Below are 21896 nucleotides of genomic sequence, written 5' to 3'. Positions count from 1 at the left end.
CAAGCATATCAAAAGTGATTATAGAAAATGTGAAAAGAGCAATGAGCTTCAAAGATTAGCAGATACAAGCCAATGGACATTATGTGTCAAAATGTCTGAAGGTCTACATATAGGGATTGCGACATATTCAACACGTGATTTGCACAGAAATAAATTTCTACTGAAAGTATATTTTTAAAGGGACTGCAAGTGTATTTGGATTACAACAGAACTTCAGTTATGTTTTATTCCAATGTTATCCTGGAATGGCAACAATTTTATAAAGCACTGCAATGAATTGATAGATTACGCGACAAAGCCATGGTCACAATGCCACGTTTTTAAAGTATTGTTGAGCTAGGGGAACAAGGAGATTCGATATATGAGCACATAACTTACAATTGCATGTGCTTTTTACTTTCAAATTAGCATCGAAATATTCAGAATTGGCGGTATATACAATTATAAATAGCAATATGCAGCCCACGCTTTACGCAAAGGGTCTCACTACAGAGACTAGAAAACAGCACGTGTGTGAGTCTGGCTTGAGGTTTAACGTTTCCCTATTTCCAAGAAGCTCAAAACAACAGTTGTTGTCATCTGAAGGTTTCTGAAACACGCACATACCAATATTTTCTCCTAATCACTCAATGACCACACAGCAGAAAACTCTAATTTCACATTTGCATCGTCTTTGGCTTCATATTTGTATGACCCATTAATGAGCCTTTCCAAGCTGAAGATTTGTACTTTACGTCTTGCAGTAGGAAACATGACCTAAAAACCTAATGCAAAGAATTATTGCTATCTCAAATTACTAAACTTTCACACATTAGAATATTCCGATAATCATTTATGTTAAAATATTTTAAAATGTCCATTCAACTAAACTAAGTCAATGCTATGATAAGGTCTCGTGAACACGTCTTCTCCCTAAAATTGGCTAATTACGCGGTTTGAAGATTATCTTATCAACACCGACTATCCATGATAAAAAAAAAATTCTAAAATAGAATAAAGCTATCAAAGAAGAGGTGAAAACAAATAGCACATACGTTAGGTAACTGTCTAAGGGGTAAATTTCGTATTGGACTATTACCCATTCATTATCTCCATCTTTTTCCCGCATTATTTACATTGATGTTAAGAGTGCATGATTTTACGCTGTATGCACAAGGAAACGATTCTAGTGCAGAAACACGTTTGTTCTAACCTTGGATGAGAAAAGAGACGTCCAATTTCTCATTGCTCAGATTTTATTTTTTTACCAGAGGTTTCTTTGTTTGTGATTTTGTACAAAATCAGGGACCAAGTTCTTCTTCATTTAAGCAATCTTTGGGACCCAAGTGTCACCGCCTTATGGTTGAAATCTCTACGAATTTGTTCAGTATAAGAAGTTTAATTGAGATCTTTATCAATTTTCAAGCTTTTTTGGTGTCATTCTAAAGTTTGTAATAATAGAATGATCAGGTTTGCCGTACTAATCATATTAATAATTTCGTATCTCCCTTCTCAGACGAGTTTGAACATGCATACATGTTAATCGTTCTGGAGTTATATTTTGAGAAAGGATAGCTTCAGACGTGAGACGGTAACGTTTGACCCCGTTTTAAGCAGATTGATAACATTAAAGATCTCCTACCCACCCCACCTGCGCTCCAATCTAGGTCCCGGGCTAACTCTAACCAAGGTTATATGTTCAGAAAATTCTGCTGTTACAATGTTGTTTGGCGAAGAAAAATATATATTGAAGATTATGCTTTCTTAACTTACTATTATCCATTATCGAATACATCAAACATTTTGCTGTGTGTATGGATGTAATATGAATGGTATAGATCAGTAGAAAAGTACAAAAGTAACTATACATAACGTAGCAGTTTAAGTTTTTATTGCAATCGAAAATAGGACTTACCTGAACCCATTAATTTCAATATGCTTGAACCCTGGTGTGCCTTTGTAAATTGGTGTCAACTGAAAGCATAATGAATTTGCGAAGTTGATACATTTGTGGTTGTTGTTGTTGTCGTTATTGTTATTGTTGGGGTTGTTGTTGTTGATCATGATGGTATATGTTCAGACTAAACGGACGCCGCTGAAAATAACGTACAATTGAAACCTAGGATCAACATACATCAAACATGGCCCTTAACTCTGTTAAAAAATGAAAAAGATAAAACAGAAGGAAAAAATTGCTTGCGTTTTCTTGGTATTGTAGCTCATGTCATATTTGTTTAAAACATCATGCATGCTGCCCCCTAGCGGTGATGAAATCCATAATGCAAGACTAAACCTTCATTTCAAAGACGGTTACTTGCTCAGTACATTTTAAAACGAAGAAAGTGAAAATCGAATTTGATCTAGATTTTATATTTTAAATCATACCTAATTTGGTTCCCATCCTTAAACGCCTTTAAAAATTACTAAACAGATACGAAATATGTGAGACGGGGGAGAGGCCCAAGAGTGTTATGGCCCAGTGAAATGATGACGGAGGAAGAATGACAATTAAATATGACCTGTCTGGTTTTAATACGAAGCATACTAATACAGTTAGGTTTACATCTATAAAGTCTTCCAAATGCTTTAAAGTGCCAATTAAACCAACGTGACGGAAGTTCAAGTCGTATGCACTGACATGTGTATGAGTAACGTTATTTGCTCCCATCTGAGAACAGGGTGGGAGCATGCAAATATTGTCACAGTAAAACGAGCAAAGCATCATAGTTTTGTTTATTGCGTATTTTAAAATGTATCCGTCTATACTCATGTAATAAAACATTCCAAGAATAAATATGCCTAGTTTATTACAATCTTTAACAGACTTGGGCCCTCACGTATGACCTTCAAGTCCATCGTACTTTTTTCTTCTGAATAATTCAAATTCAAATAACTACTCGCTGGATCGACCTGTTCTGTCCATCTCCATACCGATTCTGGTTGTCATGGCTGACGCAGGCATTTTTTATACTTGAATATCACGGATCAACGCATGAGTTGTTTGTACTGATGTGTATGCAAATTATAACATTAACTTGAATCTGAACTTTTCAGTGCACTATTTCGAATAATTAATATAAAGTAAATGTGTTAATAATAGTATTTATTATTATTATCTCAATTATTTACTCTCTCAAGTAATTGTGGGCGCGAATGGGAGATATCAGTCAAGGGGATGAAAAGATAATGTTTGTCATAATCTTGTATAGTGTAGAATAACAACAAATTTGATAATATGTTATATAATTGTAACCATTTTTTTTTCCTTATGTTTAAAGCAATATTTTAAGAATGTTTGGATTTTATGTTCCATGATTATTTTATGATACAACATTTAATGTATCCATTTCTATATAAAACGAAAGTATTTTATAAACTTTACTGATGTATTTAATAGATAAATTTCTCTTTATCAGCTTGCACTCCGTTTGTGTCTAGGGACGCTAAGCTATGCACCATCTTGCCCCATTTACAACTGACGGTAAAGCCCCGTTACAATTTCGTTGGAAAAGCAACGACAACGATATCGCCAAACGGCCAATCGAAGACAAAGTGAAACATACATTACTTTTGATCATGCAAAAGACAATAACGGTCGAAATGGGCGCTTCTAACATTTCCAATAAATTTCTAAAAATAGTCTTTGTTTTCTGGGTATCACCGCTCCATATGCAACTGCTCTGAACTCCAAAACTCATTTCGATGATGTCCGTTTTAATTTAAAAATTAAAATTAAAAAATTTAAAGTTTCCTGGACATTAAGGCAATATTACCATATAGGACAGGAGTACTTCAGAAAGCTTCGCTCCTGGCAATCCTAGAGTTAAATATTTCCATCGTAACGATAAATTACAAAACTGCTAGGCTGTTCTCTACAAGGAAAAGTTACTTTTCACCAAAAATGTTAAATGCAGTTAATGTATAAGCATGCATGGTTGAGTCAAAAACCGTATATAATCCTACCAGTTTTCTATTGTTTCATTTTGGAGAAACTCACTTTTGTAGAATCTACCTAGCATCGCACACAATATTTTATTCAAAGCATTACTATATTACTTACATATTTTATGCCAAGTTTCTTAAAATTGAAGATTTTAATATAGGCATTTGAAAGATTATTTTTACAAGTTTAGATAAGTCATTTTTTATAAGCCTTAACTATACTTTGTATATTGCAGATTCTTAAATAACATTTCTAGATTATTTATTAGTTACTTTACTTAAGTAATATCATTTCATGACGTCGACAGAAATCATAGCGTCGAAATGTACGAGACTAAATGATATTCGACCAAATAAATATCATCTAGACAAAATGAACAGTGGACATACAAAAAATTGACATAATGAATTATACGATATGATTGTCGATAAAATGATCTGTCATTAAAATTCTGTCCATTTGTACGACTTCAAAAAGTTTACGTAAGTGCAGTAAATTATGCAATATTGGCGACCATTACAGACGAGTCACTTTTCATTGATTTGGTGTGGGAGACGCATTGTGTGACAATTGGGTCGATTTAGCATGCATAGCGTAATATAATGTGGCGTCTCCTCTCAGTTGTACACATAAGTAGTTCCCATGTACCTTACAGAATCAAAACCATAAAAGCGTCCTCCGTGACTTTGTCCATGTTTCATCGATTCCACGCATGTTGTTAACAGCTCAGCGTTCGTTGATGCAATTAAGCATGACTTTTTAAAGCATTATAATTTTTATAATCAAATAGTTCAGAATTAAGAGATCTACACAAATATTTAGGGAGAGAGAGAGAGAGAGTTTGTAAAAAAAATAAATACCTCGAGGATGAACGTATTAGCTAGATCTTTGAAATCGCTCGATGCTTTGTTATTGTAGGCATTCATGAAATTTATACCAACTTTAATTGAGAAATTCAAACTCAAACTGAGGCCACCTGCAAAGTGAAAAGAGCAATTAATTCAACTTTAATTCATATATAATGCATGAAGTATGTATGTATGCATGAAGTATGTATGTATGTACGTATGTATGTATGTATGTATGGATGTGTGTGTGTGCGCGTGCGTGCGTGCGTGCGTGCATGTATGTATGTGTGTGTGTATGTATATATGTATGTATGTATGTACGTACGTGTGTGTGTGTGTGTGCGTGCGTGCGTGCATGTATGTATGTGTGTGTTTGTGTGTGTGTGTGTGTATGTATGTATGTATGTATGTATGTATGTATGTATGTATGTATGTATGTATGCATGTATGTATGTATGTATATATATGCATACATGCATGCATACATGTATGTATGTATGTATGCATGCATACATGCATGCATGTATGTATGTATATATATGTATGTATGTATGTATGTATGTGCGTGCGTGCGTGCGTGCATGTATGTGTGTGTGTTTGTGTGTGTATGTATGTATTTATGCATGCATGCATGCATGCATGCATGTATGTATGTATGTATGTATGTATGTATGTATGTATGTGTGTATGTGTGTGTGTGTGCATGTATGTATGTTATGTATGTGTAATATGTGTAATAGCTGCAGCTAATTAGAAGAATATTATTATTCCTAATGTCTTAAGATTTATGGAAATATCATCGGCAGAATAGCTATCAGGGTGAATATTCCCTTCAAAGGCCCAATCCATGAAACACAAAATGAGGAGTAAATTGCGAAAATGTTGTTTGTTCAATAGGTAGGAATGTGGATACGGTTATACGGCTGATGCCACATGAGGACATTTTCGCAAATATTAGTCGCGTTTAGAGACCGACTATTACAATGATCGCATGTGTTTGCTGTCAAGAAATAAAGGAATCTAACGATTTTTGATGAGGAAATTATGTCAATTTCTAGTTATATTTGAAGATCAATTGATATAAAGGACTTTATCTCTTCATCGCTGCCTATTGAGCATTGATGATTTATGAACCATCAATGTTTGGGTATCGAAATGTGTAATTTACGCTAACTGATACTGTATTAATGAGCACAGGCTAACCCTGGCATGACCGTATGGTCTACATTGTGGTTTCGCATGTTTTTACGTTGTTAATAGGCTTCAGATATATTTAATTTACTAAATATGAACTCTTCAAATGAACCCTTGTAAAATAAATGGGGTGGTAGTGTCTCGCCTAAACAGCTGCATACATAATCGTTTAAAATTGCAGTTCTTAAATTTCAAGCTGTCTAATTTACATATATAGGAGTATAGTTCCTAATACATGGCGAACACCCCATGCAAAAAATGTTGAAGCTCTAAAGATTTGTAATTGATTGAAGACATAATGCTACAAAAACTACATGGCTGACACCACAAACTCTTTTCTTTCTGCTGAAACACTTATAGACCAGATTCGATTACGCTATGATCCACGCCGAGCCAGCGATTGAATTTAGCAGTTCTTGGGGGTTTCTGTTTAATTTGAAGTTAATGGGTTTTTAATAAATACAAGACGGAAACAAGTCGAATGCCTGCAATACATTTCAGCTAAGACTTTTGATAAGGCATATTAGACCCATTTTCAAGGGTTCTAAATATCTGAGTTATCCTCTAACTCAGAGTGAAACTTTCACAGATACAGTATTGTGAACTAAATGCCCCAAAACAATCCTAAATGTTTTATCACATGTCCAAACGTATAGAATGCTCCAAACTAATTCCAATAAACTTGAAAATCCTGATTTAGCACAATGCTATAATCCAGAATGTCTTTGAATCAGCTCTCAATAATCGGAAAGTAGTGTTTTAGTCCTAAACGTCGACAAGCACTTTGTAATTCCAAAGAATTATTTAAATAAATAATTAATCAGAATATAAACCTAACTGCAAACTCTGATTAAGGACCACCAAAGACTGACATGAAACATGAATTAATAATTGTTTACTAAATCTATTTATATACCCACTTGAGCTCCCAGGTAATATATTATTCTGGAAAACCCATGTTTCCAATGGGAAAATTCTACCAAATTGTAGAAAAGTTCTCTTCCAGACCCTACTAAGCTCGTAAACAAATAGTAGGCCTTGAACTCAAATTTGGTTTTAGAAAATGGAAAAAGTCAAGTAGACAAAACTTTACTCTCAGTCACTCAGTCACAGACAAAGGTGATGCAAACAACATACATCATCAAAATATTTACCACGTCTACGTTATGTATCATGAGGCCTGACTCATTTAATAATCTGCTAGCATATAAAAAGTGTTTAAATGGACGACTGTGTTTACTCGTTACCGTGCTTTCACGCTAATGAACATCAGCTTGCACTATAAATTATGTAGCAAACTTAACAAGAGGACAAACTATTTTTATTATCATACTTTTGAAACATTCAGACTAGTTAAATTTTGTAAAATATATGAAATTTGATTTTCAAAGAATATATGTGCAAGACAAAGATCAAGGATAATTGATCTTAACATTGTCTTTTAGATTACATCCTTTAAAATTAAAGAAGCGTTCGACAGTTTCAATCTATTTTTATCAAGCTTAATAAAGCTTAGTTGTCCCGTGAAAACACTGTCTCACTCGGATGAGTCCTATTAACAGTTTCGTGCAAAACAGACTTGGCGGGAAACATTGATGTTTCAACAACAAAAATGGTCTGCTGAATTATAATCTTTTGAGGATCAAGTTTAAGTGGAATGACTTAAAATTTATCTATTAAAATTAAAGGCGGATCGAATCTGTTTAGTACATCTTATAACAAAACTGACTAACATTTGCAACGTAAATATAGGCGTACCACAGAGAACATCAGCTGCTTTATTGTGAAACAAATTTAGATGAATTACATCTTGTTTCAGTGTTCTTCACACAATTTTTAGCACTGCGGCACCTGAAGAGATCTGTGTTTACATTTTAAATTCTTCCGTCTGTTAAAGAATTTCCTTGTTAAAATATATCCGAATGAATTTTAACAATCTATTCCGCATGTTAGAGGAATCTTCGATTTCTTAAAAATATATGCTTAAATTATCGCCTTCAGTTCTATGCATCTATACTTTCTTGTATTAAATGGCAATATAAAAACAGAGAGTTTGAATGTATTGTGAATAAATGAACTTTATATCAAAAATTGATTGCATTTAATCTGACATGAAAGTTATGCAATATCTTTCATGAAAACGCCAAATGCCTAATTCAATTTTAACAAACATGCAATAAATGCAAAGCCACATAAATGTTTTGTTCCTAGTCGAATAAAAACTCACTTGATAAGGCGTAGGAAATTACGTTTCCGCCTAACAGCCTCGAAATTCCTACGCCGTGTCAAATTCGTTCTTTGCTGCAAAGACATTTCTTGTTAGAAAACTTTACGGTATATGCCATGACAGATAGGAAGATAACAAATGGGGACAGACAACTAACTCGTTGAACTGTTGAGGAATCACCCTGTAACGAGATCACATGTGTGTCAAATTCACTATTAACATATATAATTCTCGACAGTTTATTTTAGTTTCCATTGGATTAGCGATCGCAAAAGTATGCAGCTGACTGAAGGCATCTGTCTTTGAGAAGGGTAAAATTTCGTTTCATTACGATGTCAGCAAATTGTTGGAAGTTCAACATGGTGTAATTATTGTCTGAAGAAGAGCCATTCTGTGCACGCTTTAAAAGGTTTGGTTGTGGTACGTCAGTAAATTCATTACTAAACGAGGCATTCTTGTTTTGTGAGGTTTGACTTCGATGTCTTATAACAATAAACGTCTCTTCATCACTAAGTAATAGTACTACAGCCAAAAGATTTTTTCAAATCAACACACTATTATAGGAACATTTCAGGCAACGTTATCTCAGTGTAGTCATCTAACGTATCATTTGCTTTCTTTACCCGCTAAATAACGCTGAACCGACTTCCTGGATTGAACCCTGTCTGTTGATACATTCGTAACGTTTGCTAAGCAGATCAGCGATTGTCTTTATATCTGATTTGTCCCTAACGAAAATGCTTTGACATTTGCCCCTTACGAAAATGCTTTGACCTTTGCCCCTTACGAAAATGATTTGACCTTTGTCGGAGCTTCCATTCCTTATCAATATGTAGCATAAAGAGCTGACCGATGTGATACATCCCTCTGTCAATTTGATCGTCACCTCCTATTTTACGAGTACATTTTCTACAAGTGAAACTTGTTACTTACATGTCAGTCATGACAGGATTTATAATTCAATTCCGAACGACTGGATGAAAATAATTGAAATACAAAATTCAAAGAGCTAACATTAATCTGTACAAAATTGTGCGCGTGAAAAACTGCACGCTCTAAAATATAAAAATAATGAATAAGCAGAAATGTTTTAATTGATATTCAATGAATTATTATCGACCTTCGTAGTAAAATCAGAAATCTGCACAAAAAAGAGAACAATGGATCTGCCTGAGAGCTAGTTGCATAATGTAATGTTTCATGTTGCGCCATAGAGTAATTACTTATGCGCATGGACAGTGCCACGATTGATGGGGACAATCGTAATCATTTTACAATAGTGTAAAATGTCTGCTAGATGACTGTTTGTTGTCCCTGGTAGGAAAAGGTAAACAAGAAAACACCTAAATTAGTTGCCACATAAAAACATTATGAAAACTCCGGCTGACCACGTTCATCTATAAATTAACATTTCAGATCAGAACGTCACGCAACATTTATAGATATAACGTTAAGGCAAGTTTGAAGTTTACTTTGAAAGTCTTGCTTTTGTATCAAAATGGTTCTCTACTGTGACCATGACCTTTCATCCAAGATATTCGAGAACACAACGTGTTCGATTTTATTAAAGGCAGTTTGTGTACCGTTAAGGATATAAAGTTAACTTTGATACTTGACTTTCCATAAACCTGCTAAGATCGCGTTAGAATTATGCATAGAAGGAGCACTGTACAGCTTAGTTAACAGCCTTCTATCGATACCATTTTCCCGTTGGTTCTATTTAGGATATGGGTATACAGTACAGAATTAGACAAGGCCGCTAACCTACGTGTCAGAACTCTTCAGTCTACATAATATATTGCGATAAATATGGAGAAAAAAATCTAAACAGAAGGTTGTTGGGAGTGGCGTCTGGGGGAGGAGTATGATTTACCTAGAACCACTGTAAAGTTTTTCTTGGACGTAGTTGTCAGTTCTGTAGTAGCCGTTGTTGAACCCACTGTTGATACAGTAGTAGTTTCCGACGTTGATGTTGTACTTGTAATTGATGCAGAGGGAGGTGCAGTACTGTTTTCAGGTGTCGATAATGTTGTTGTAGCTGATGCTGAGGAAGATACAGTAGTAGTTTCCGACGTTGATGTTGTACTTGTAATTGACGCAGAGGGAGATACAGCAGTGTTTTCAGACGTGGTTGCTGTTGTTGTAACTGATGCAGAGGGAGGTACAGTAGTGGTTTCAGGCGTCGATAATGTTGTTGTAGCTGATGCTGAGGAAGATACAGTAGTAGTTTCCGACGTTGATGTTGTACTTGTAATTGATTCAGAGGGAGATACAGCAGTGGTTTCAGACGTAGTTGCTGTTGGTGTAACTGATGCAGAGGGAGGTACAGTAGTGGTTTCAGACGTGGTTGCTGTTGTTGTAACTGACGCAGAGGGAGATATAACAGTTGTCTCAGACGTGGTTGCCGTTGTTGTAACTGATGCAGAGGGAGATACAGTAGTGGTTACAGACGTAGTTGCTGCTGTTGTAACTGATGCAGAGGGAGGTACAGTATTGGTTTCAGGCGTCGATAATGTTGCTGTAGCTGATGCTGAGGAAGATACAGTAGTAGTTTCCGACGTTGAAGTTATACTTGTAATTGATGCAGAGGGTGATATAAGAGTTGTCTCAGACGTGGTTGCCGTTGTTGTAACTGATGCAGAGGGAGATACATCAATGGTTTCAGGCGTCGATAATGTTGTTGTAGCTGATGATGAGGGAGATACAGTAGCGGTTTCAGACGTGGTTGCTGTTGTTGTAACTGATGCAGAGGGAGGTACAGTAGTGGTTTCAGGCGTCGATAATGTTGTTGTAGCTGATGCTGAGGAAGATACCGTAGTAGTTTCCGACGTTGATGTTGGACTTGTAATTGATGCAGAGGGAGATACAGCAGTGGTTTCAGATGTAGTTGCTGTTGTTGTAACTGATGCAGAGGGAGATACAGCAGTGGTTTCAGACGTGGTTGCTGTTGTTGTAATTGATGCAGAGGTAGGTACAGTACTGGTTTCAAGCGTGGTTGTTGTTGTTGTAACTGATGCAGAGGGAGGTACAGTAGTGGTTTCAGACGTGGTTGCTGTTGTTGTAATTGATGCAGATGTAGGTACAGTACTGGTTTCAAGCGTGGTTGCTGTTGTTGTAACTGATGCAGAGGGATGTACAGTAGTGGTTTCAGGCGTCGATGCTGTTGTTGTAGCCGATGATGAGGGAGATACAGTAGTGGTTTCATACGTTGATGCTGTTGTTGTAATTGATGCAGAGGGAGGTACAATAGTAGTTACAGACGTAGTTGTTGTTGGTGTAACTGATGCAGAGGGAGGTACAGTAGTGGTTTCAGACGTGGTTGCTGTTGTTGTAACTGATGCAGAGGGAGATACAGCAGTGGTTTCAGACGTGGTTGCTGTTGTTGTAACTGATGCAGAGGGAGGTACAGTAGTGGTTTCAGACGTGGTTGCTGTTGTTGTAACTGATGCAGAGGGAGATACAGCAGTGGTTTCAGACGTAGTTGCTGTTGGTGTAACTGATGCAGAGGGAGGTACAGTAGTGGTTTCAGACGTGGTTGCTGTTGTTGTAACTGATGCAGAGGGAGATATAACAGTTGTCTCAGACGTGATTGCCGTTGTTGTAACTGATGCTGAGGGAGATACAGCAGTGGTTTCAGACGTAGTTGCCGTTGTTGTAACTGATGCAGAGGGAGATACAGCAGTGGTTTCAGATGTGGTTACTGCTGTTGTAACTGACGCAGAGGGAGATATAACAGTTGTCTCAGACGTGGTTGCCGTTGTTGTAACTGATGCAGAGGGAGATACAGTAGTGGTTACAGACGTAGTTGCTGCTGTTGTAACTGATGCAGAGGGAGGTACAGTATTGGTTTCAGGCGTCGATAATGTTGCTGTAGCTGATGCTGAGGAAGATACAGTAGTAGTTTCCGACGTTGAAGTTATACTTGTAATTGATGCAGAGGGTGATATAACAGTTGTCTCAGACGTGGTTGCCGTTGTTGTAACTGATGCAGAGGGAGATACATCAATGGTTTCAGGCGTCGATAATGTTGTTGTAGCTGATGATGAGGGAGATACAGTAGCGGTTTCAGACGTGGTTGCTGTTGTTGTAACTGATGCAGAGGGAGGTACAGTAGTGGTTTCAGGCGTCGATAATGTTGTTGTAGCTGATGCTGAGGAAGATACAGTAGTAGTTTCCGACGTTGATGTTGGACTTGTAATTGATGCAGAGGGAGATACAGCAGTGGTTTCAGATGTAGTTGCTGTTGTTGTAACTGATGCAGAGGGAGATACAGCAGTGGTTTCAGACGTGGTTGCTGTTGTTGTAATTGATGCAGAGGTAGGTACAGTACTGGTTTCAAGCGTGGTTGTTGTTGTTGTAACTGATGCAGAGGGAGGTACAGTAGTGGTTTCAGACGTGGTTGCTGTTGTTGTAATTGATGCAGATGTAGGTACAGTACTGGTTTCAAGCGTGGTTGCTGTTGTTGTAACTGATGCAGAGGGATGTACAGTAGTGGTTTCAGGCGTCGATGCTGTTGTTGTAGCCGATGATGAGGGAGATACAGTAGTGGTTTCATACGTTGATGCTGTTGTTGTAATTGATGCAGAGGGAGGTACAATAGTAGTTACAGACGTAGTTGTTGTTGGTGTAACTGATGCAGAGGGAGGTACAGTAGTGGTTTCAGACGTGGTTGCTGTTGTTGTAACTGATGCAGAGGGAGATACAGCAGTGGTTTCAGACGTGGTTGCTGTTGTTGTAACTGATGCAGAGGGAGGTACAGTAGTGGTTTCAGACGTGGTTGCTGTTGTTGTAACTGATGCAGAGGGAGATACAGCAGTGGTTTCAGACGTAGTTGCTGTTGGTGTAACTGATGCAGAGGGAGGTACAGTAGTGGTTTCAGACGTGGTTGCTGTTGTTGTAACTGATGCAGAGGGAGGTACAGTAGTGGTTTCAGACGTGGTTGCTGTTGTTGTAACTGATGCAGAGGGAGATATAACAGTTGTCTCAGACGTGATTGCCGTTGTTGTAACTGATGCTGAGGGAGATACAGCAGTGGTTTCAGACGTAGTTGCCGTTGTTGTAACTGATGCAGAGGAAGATACAGCAGTGGTTTCAGATGTGGTTACTGCTGTTGTAACTGACGCAGAGGGAGATATAACAGTTGTCTCAGACGTGGTTGCCGTTGTTGTAACTGATGCAGAGGGAGATACAGTAGTGGTTACAGACGTAGTTGCTGCTGTTGTAACTGATGCAGAGGGAGGTACAGTATTGGTTTCAGGCGTCGATAATGTTGCTGTAGCTGATGCTGAGGAAGATACAGTAGTAGTTTCCGACGTTGAAGTTATACTTGTAATTGATGCAGAGGGTGATATAACAGTTGTCTCAGACGTGGTTGCCGTTGTTGTAACTGATGCAGAGGGAGATACATCAATGGTTTCAGGCGTCGATAATGTTGTTGTAGCTGATGATGAGGGAGATACAGTAGCGGTTTCAGACGTGGTTGCTGTTGTTGTAACTGATGCAGAGGGAGGTACAGTAGTGGTTTCAGGCGTCGATAATGTTGTTGTAGCTGATGCTGAGGAAGATACAGTAGTAGTTTCCGACGTTGATGTTGGACTTGTAATTGATGCAGAGGGAGATACAGCAGTGGTTTCAGATGTAGTTGCTGTTGTTGTAACTGATGCAGAGGGAGATACAGCAGTGGTTTCAGACGTGGTTGCTGTTGTTGTAATTGATGCAGAGGTAGGTACAGTACTGGTTTCAAGCGTGGTTGTTGTTGTTGTAACTGATGCAGAGGGAGGTACAGTAGTGGTTTCAGACGTGGTTGCTGTTGTTGTAATTGATGCAGATGTAGGTACAGTACTGGTTTCAAGCGTGGTTGCTGTTGTTGTAACTGATGCAGAGGGATGTACAGTAGTGGTTTCAGGCGTCGATGCTGTTGTTGTAGCCGATGATGAGGGAGATACAGTAGTGGTTTCATACGTTGATGCTGTTGTTGTAATTGATGCAGAGGGAGGTACAATAGTAGTTACAGACGTAGTTGTTGTTGGTGTAACTGATGCAGAGGGAGGTACAGTAGTGGTTTCAGACGTGGTTGCTGTTGTTGTAACTGATGCAGAGGGAGGTACAGTAGTGGTTTCAGACGTGGTTGCTGTTGTTGTAACTGATGCAGAGGGAGATATAACAGTTGTCTCAGACGTGATTGCCGTTGTTGTAACTGATGCTGAGGGAGATACAGCAGTGGTTTCAGACGTAGTTGCCGTTGTTGTAACTGATGCAGAGGGAGATACAGCAGTGGTTTCAGATGTGGTTACTGCTGTTGTAACTGACGCAGAGGGAGATATAACAGTTGTCTCAGACGTGGTTGCCGTTGTTGTAACTGATGCAGAGGGAGATACAGTAGTGGTTACAGACGTAGTTGCTGCTGTTGTAACTGATGCAGAGGGAGGTACAGTATTGGTTTCAGGCGTCGATAATGTTGTTGTAGCTGATGCTGAGGAAGATACAGTAGTAGTTTCCGACATTGAAGTTATACTTGTAATTGATGCAGAGGGTGATATAACAGTTGTCTCAGACGTGGTTGCCGTTGTTGTTACTGATGCAGAGGGAGATACAGTAGTAGTTACAGACGTAGTTGCTGCTGTTGTAACTGATGCAGTGGGAGGTACAGTAGTGATTTCAGGCGTCGATGATGTTATTGTAGCTGATGATGAGGGAGATACAGTTGTGGTTTCAGACGTGGTTGCTGTAGTTTTAACTGATGATGAGTCAGGTTCAGTAGTGGTTTCAGGCGTTGATGCTGTAGTTGTAAATGATGCAGAGGGAGATACATCAGTGGTTTCAGGCGTCGATAATGTTGTTGTAGCTGATGCTGAGGAAGATACAGTAGTGGTTTCATACGTTGATGCTGTTGTTGTAATTGATGCAGAGGTAGGTACAGTACTGGTTTCAAGCGTGGTTGCTGTTGTTGTAACTGATGCAGAGGGATGTACAGTAGTGGTTTCAGGCGTCGATGCTGTTGTTGTAGCCGATGATGAGGGAGATACAGTAGTGGTTTCAGACGTTGATGCTGTTGTTGTAACTGCTGCAGAGGGAGATACAGTAGTGGTTTCAGGCGTCGATAATGTTGTTGTAGCTGATACTGAGGAAGATACATTAGTGGTTTCAGACGTGGTTTCTGTTGTTGTAACTGATGCAGAGGGTGGTACATTAGCGGTTTCACGCGTCGATAATGTTGTTGTAGCTGATGCTGAGGAAGATATAGTAGTGGTTTCATACGTTGATGCTGTTGTTGTAATTGATGCAGAGGGTGGTACATTAGTGGTTTCACGCGTCGATGCTGTTGTTGAAGCTGATAATGAGGGAGATACAGTAGTGGTTTCAGACGTTGATGCTGTTGTTGTAATTGATGCAGAGGGAGGTACAGTAGTAGTTACAGACGTAGTTGTTGTTGTAGCTGATGCAGAGGGCGGTACAGTGGTGATTTCAGACGTTGATGATGTTGTAACTGATGCAGAGGGAGATACACTAGTGGTTTCGGGCGTGGTTGCTGTTGCTATAACAGATGCAGAGGGATGTAAAGTAGTGGTTACAGACGTAGTTGCTGTTGTTGTAACCGATGAAGAGGGAGATACAGTAGTAGTTACAGACGTAGTTGTTGTTGTTGTAACTGATGCAGAGGGCGGTACAGTGATGATTTCAGGTGTTGATGCTGTTGTTGTAGCTGATGCTGAGGGAGACACAGTAGTCGTTTCAGACGTTGATGCTGTTGTTGTAATTGACGCAGACGAAGATACACTATTGGTTTCAGATGTGATTGCTGTTGTTGCAACTGATGCAGAGTGAGGTACAGTAGTGACTTCGGACGTGGTTGCTGTTGTTGTAACTGATGCAGAGGGCGGTACAGTGGTGATTTCAGACGTTGATGATGTTGTAATTGATGCAGAGGGAGATACACTAGTGGTTTCAGGCGTGGTTGCTGTTGCTATAATTGATGCAGACGGAGGTACAGTAGTGATTTTAGGCGTCGACGATGTTGTTGTAGCCGATGATGAGGGAGGTACAGTAGTGGTTTCAGACGTTGATGCTGTTGTTGTAATTGACGCAGGGGAAGATACAGTATTGGTTTCAGACGTGGTTGCCGTTGTTGCAACTGATGCAGAGGTGGGTACAGTAGTGGTTTCAGGCGTCGATAATGTTGTTGTAGCTGATGCTGAGGGAGGTACAGTAATGATTTCAGACGTTGATGCTGTTGTTGTAACTGATGCAGAGGTAGATACAATAGTAGCTTCAGATGTCGGTGTTGTTGTTGAAATTGATGTTGTGAGTGTCGATGTCGATGAGCTGGTTGCGTAGGCCACTAAAATTATAGCTGTACATAGAGTGAGAAAAATAAAAAAATTTTATAATCAATACAGAAATACTATCAAATAATGTTTAATACAATTGAAAACCTACTACATTTAATTCATGCCTATCTAAAGTGTTAGATTCAGATCGACTGCATATTAAAGTGAAAATGTGTGAAATGCACACAAAAAATGTAGACATTGTTCAGCTTACTTCTGTTGAAATTAACTGAATAGTTATGCACGTGCACTTAAGAGTTTTTCTACGTGTAAATGTAACATTGTATCCTTTCTAATCATCATTTATATATGCCACTAATGCAATTAGTTATCCGTAGGAAAATAACGATCGATAACAGTATATACACTTTAACAGCTGTAACCATATGCATTGTTTAGAATCCCATGGTACAGCACCACAATCCCATGATGACAGGTTAAGCTTCAGCCAGCTGTCAATCACACTTTATTTATATACTGTTAAATCCACTGATTAACATTTCCATGGCAATTCATACAAGGTGCTTGTTTGTAAACAATCGGAGTACATCGCAAAACGTTTAATAATACATCTTATAAAATTATGAATAATTTATATAGCAGTGTACTTAAAATAAAATAGTCTCTCCCTCTGAACTTCCATCTATCTATCTATCTGGTGGCCTAGTGGTTAGAGCGGCCGCCTCGGATGCGGGAGGTCGTGGGTTCGATCCCCGGCCGAGTCATACCAAAGACTTACAAAAATGGTACTAACAGATGCCTCGCTTGGCGCTCAGCATCAAGAGGTTAGTGTTAGGACTGGTCGACCTGATGTCAGGATAATGTGGCTGGGTGGGACATCATGCTACATGTCTGCGGCATGACGCCCCAGTGCTAAATAGACATCACTGTAAACTGCTACATTGCAGACATCGTAACGATATGACTGAAAAATTGTTAAAGCTACGTTAAAAATCAAAATCACAACAACAACATATGTGCAATATAAAATCTGACAACGCGAAACTAGTACCTAACTAGCCTGAGCGCTTTCGACTCTTTAATGAATCTTTTTCAAAGGCAAATATACAACAAAGAGCAAACAAACAAATAAAGTTAAAAGGTTTCCTTCCTGTAGAAACAGCCACGTTCTGTTTTATTTGTTTGTCTTGTCTGTGTTTTGGATTTGCCTCTGTGTGTGTCTGTGTGTCTCTGTGTGTGTGTGTGTGTGTGTGTGTGTTTTACGAAAGGATAGTCAACAGTGATATTAACAGCTTTACTCACCACAGAAGAAATAAAAGAACTTGTTATAACTCGCCATCCTAATTAATTACGATTTAGAGACCGTCAACTGCAATTATTGGAACGGCTTCTGTTAAAGAAAAAGAATTATGACCATGGTAAATAATATTTACGTTCAGTTGTAAACGATTTATTGGAAGCAATTCAGATTGTAAGACTAAAAATATATCCGCGTCTGTCATCAACAGCATTTCGATGATATTACCTGTATCAAATGATTTCCTGAATTTTGTAGTTCTGGCAAGTCATATATTCAGTGATAGATCAACAAACAGAATTAAGTATTCGATAACCAAATATAAAAAGGAAAACATACCATCCAGTACAAGTTATCTTTCTTTTACGTTAAATTTTCACAAGACATGCATTTGCTTTTGTGAGGCTTATTGTGATTGCAACTAATGTTGGTCACCAGCCCGGTTGTATCATTATCGTAACTGCAGTATAATTTCGGGCGGATTAGAAATGCCATTTTGTGGAGCAAATACTCTCTCTCTCTCTCTCTCTCTCTCTCTCTCTTTCATTATGTTCAGTATGTCTTGATCCTCTGGTTGATGTGGTTCTTGTGGATGTAGCGTCAGTATATTTATTTATTTATTAAGTTTTGATTCATATCGTTATGACAACTATCATAAAAAATAACAAAATAATAAATAACAATTTCATTGGGTACGATGGTCAGTTACCTTTGAAACATTATATCGTATGTAAGACTCTATAGTCTTAAACCTGAGGAACAGAAGGAAGCAAATTAACGAGTTTAGTGGGGGAAAACGGTAAATGGTGGTAAAATGAAACAAAACAAAATTGTGGCATAATGAAACAAAACAATTTTTCCCTAGAATACAAAGTAAGATTGTTAAAGGAACTTACAGCATTGTCCAATAAATTCCTAATAATCCTAAATGACCCATCAATAACATAAATCCAAAAGTATATATTGTTCCAAATGGATTATTAGAATCCAGAAGGTCCTGATATGTTAAAATTAATCTAAAATGTCTCTGAATGAGTTTATAATAATCCTACGATAGTGTTAATCCAGACAATGAGCAATTATTTTAATAATTCCAATGAATGATTTAAATAATTCATCAAAAGTTATATCTGAGCAAAATAGAAACAAATTGCAAAGACTGAACTGAAAGTAGAAATGAATATTCTTTGTTTACCTCTACCTTATGTAAAACCCAAGGGCACTATAAGATAAACAGGATGTGGATGATAAGTTCGCTTCCAGGACATTCTAAAGTCAAAAGGCCATGTCATTTACAAATTACCATTGACTATCATTACAACCGGCAACCATGGGCAAAATTTAGCTCTTTCAACAGTTGTTTGCAAATGACCATTAGCTTAAATTACAAATTACAATCATATGTAAGTGTTAAGCACAAAATATACTCATATAAAAAACATACAAAAGAAGCGAACTGTCCCAACCCGCCCTGAAAGAAACTAAACTCATTTATTTTAAAATTTGAACGGTACGGTTTAAAGATCTAATGAGATATTTGGTTAATCCAAGGAGTCTAACGTCTCTACCACTTTTGTGATTGAAATAGCTAAATGATCTGTTCCTCAAATTTTCAACATTAAAGAAAGTTAACATGTAGTTTCCCGTCGTTTGTCTTACACAATGCTACGAAGCAAATGGCATTCGATAAGGTACATTCTACTCATTCCTCGGAGGACAGTTTTTAATTTTCAAAAAGAAATGATCAAATATTCTTGTTTCGACGTGGAAACCCTACGAAGTTGTTCTAAAAACGTTCCACGATTATTGAATACGGTAGTATTGATCATTCGAATGAAACCTGTACAATTACTGAAGTTTTTGGATTGACGTCTCGGAAGTATTTCATTCCCAGAAATACGTTAGCTATTGTTCCACCTCAAAATTCATCAAAGACTTGCATTGGTTGAATTTGGCAAGGCCAATGCAGATGGATACCACGTGTCAGAAAACGGTCGAGAGAAGATTGGTTCTTCGTCGACGGCATGAAATCGGAAGACAAACAGATAGTGTACGAGTGCCATGAATATTTATGAAGCTTGCAGATGGGTCGTGGCCTACCATGTAGAGGTTCTGTGTCAAAGTGTATATATCCCATTACCAGCAACACTTTTGTGACACACTCACCAAAAGTTATAAGAGGCATGATTATCAATTTACAGTCACCATACTTTCTTCTGCATAACAATATTTCGGACGTCAAACACAGTCCGTCACATTTGGAAACACGAACCAAGCTTCGTAGTTCAAGTACCACGATGTAGAGATAGTGTGTAAATATTTATACTACTCATTACCAACAGGCTCGGCCGTAGAATGTGCAGGGCCCAAGGCAGCATGTGGGGCCCAATGCAGCAAGGATGAGCGCGGGGCCCCAAGCAAACAAATTGCATTGCGGAGTTGATTTCCTCGTTCGCCTTGCCCTAGGGCCGGGCCTGACTACCAGCAGCACAACAAGAAACCGGATGGATCAAAACGTGACCATAGAAAGAGAGACAACATGTCCCTTTTCAAATACCGATAAAGTTAATTCTGTTTCTATACTGCATAAAATGTATTATGCTGACGCTGCGACATGCATACATTTAAAACTGTTTCTATTCTGCATAAAATGTATTATGTGGTCGGTTCAGTCGAAGAAGTTCAAAGCTCGAGAGTCGTAAGGGCTTCCTTAAAGTGACTAACCAAAAGTCAGGTTGTCAAAGTTGGAAAGGTTTGTATCTTCGCCACACCATGACATGATAAATGCTTGACCTGGCGGTTCAAGTAAACGCACATCGATTACAAACAACTCTTGTTAAATCATGCTCTACATCACACTGTGTGGTGTTGAATAGATTGGTGGCCAGCTTATTCGTTATTGCAAGAAATTTAATGGAAACATATTTTATTTGAAGGGGAAATTACTCGCGAACACGACGAGGTCGATTCCAATTCATCTCTTCACCTTCGATGAAATGTTATGTGAAGATGAAAAATAAATCAAAGTCTGATTTACACGAAACGGACACCATCGCATAGCCAGTATCATATGTATGCCTCCCATTCTGTTTTCAGCAAATGAAAGTGCATCTCATTATCATTTGTTATTTTGTGACAATTATATAAATTCAAATAAGTTGCGATCGCCCAGATTTACAGGATCTGTTTTAAAGACGAACTCACTCTGGTTTCTTTGTCCCGTTGACAGTTGTACGAAGTAAAAAACATACGACTTTGCAACGAGAAGTGTATACGAGTCCCTGCTTAAAAGAAGATGGTAGGAGATGGATTGCCTCATTCTCCGTGACAAACTGGCCTTCGCCAAGAGCTCACTGCAGCAACGTTGTAGTCAAAATATTGCAAAATATAAATTTGATGTGTTGCCAGTGTTGGCCAAGCAAATGCAGCTATCCGATGCGAACATATCATTCGAAAGGGATCAAAGAGATAGAAAGGAGAAGAGTTTACGATTTCCAAACCAATCTGTTAAAGCATCTATGACCAAAGTTTTGTAGAGACGTTGACACCTTCACCAAAATGAAAATAAAATTTTGGTCACAATAACGCTGTCGACACTCTCCCCATCACCACGATAGAAACGAGGTGAAGAAAGAAGTGGAAGAAGAACCGAAGAAAGCTGATTATCCACTCATGTTGCTCGTATGACATATAAATCATCGTGAACAAAACAACCAGTAACCTAGGTGCAGCGAACATTGCTTTACTTTTTGTACAGAGCCTTTGGCTACAGTCCCTGCATATGCTACCGAATACCGAGGAATTCACCATTTTATCACGCAGTCAAAGACAAACGCACACGTGTACGTTGAAGGAACATAGACGTACACGTTAAACAAGACCATTCGAAGTAAATGTCCAGTAAGTCAGACAAGGCTAGCGGGAATCTGTCACTACTGTCAGGCTGATTTGCTGATGTTGTCCACTTGGTTTCATGCAATCGATGTTACAAGTATTTGTTGTCTGTGCTTGATGTTTGGGTGGTGATTTGGAGATCCAAAATGATTTCTGTGTCAGTGCTAGCTCTTAAAATGGTGTTGAAAGAATTTTGTTAACATCCTCTACAAAACGTAAGAAACGC

The 21896-nt window shown here is 38.2% G+C and overlaps 1 protein-coding gene across 1 annotated transcript in view; it reads right to left on the bottom strand.

The window, feature by feature from the left end:
• The window catches only part of LOC149790552 (uncharacterized), a gene marked incomplete at its 5' end in the record, with an annotated part of 46977 nt that extends 36015 nt beyond the window's left edge, over nt 1-10962 (bottom strand). Inside the window, 3 exons of the mRNA XM_089973241.1 lie at nt 1895-1953; nt 4783-4898; nt 10065-10962. Coding sequence (XP_089829367.1) covers nt 1895-1953; nt 4783-4898; nt 10065-10962 — 1073 coding nt within the window. The remainder of the gene's footprint in view (nt 1-1894; nt 1954-4782; nt 4899-10064) is intronic.
• Between the last annotated feature and the right edge of the window lie 10934 nt (nt 10963-21896).

The sequence above is a fragment of the Sinohyriopsis cumingii genome, chromosome 10 (assembly GCF_028554795.1).
Source record: "Sinohyriopsis cumingii isolate HCF-2022 chromosome 10, ASM2855479v2, whole genome shotgun sequence".
Taxonomy (NCBI): domain Eukaryota; kingdom Metazoa; phylum Mollusca; class Bivalvia; order Unionida; family Unionidae; genus Sinohyriopsis; species Sinohyriopsis cumingii.
This window is presented reverse-complemented; position numbering and strand designations above follow the sequence as displayed.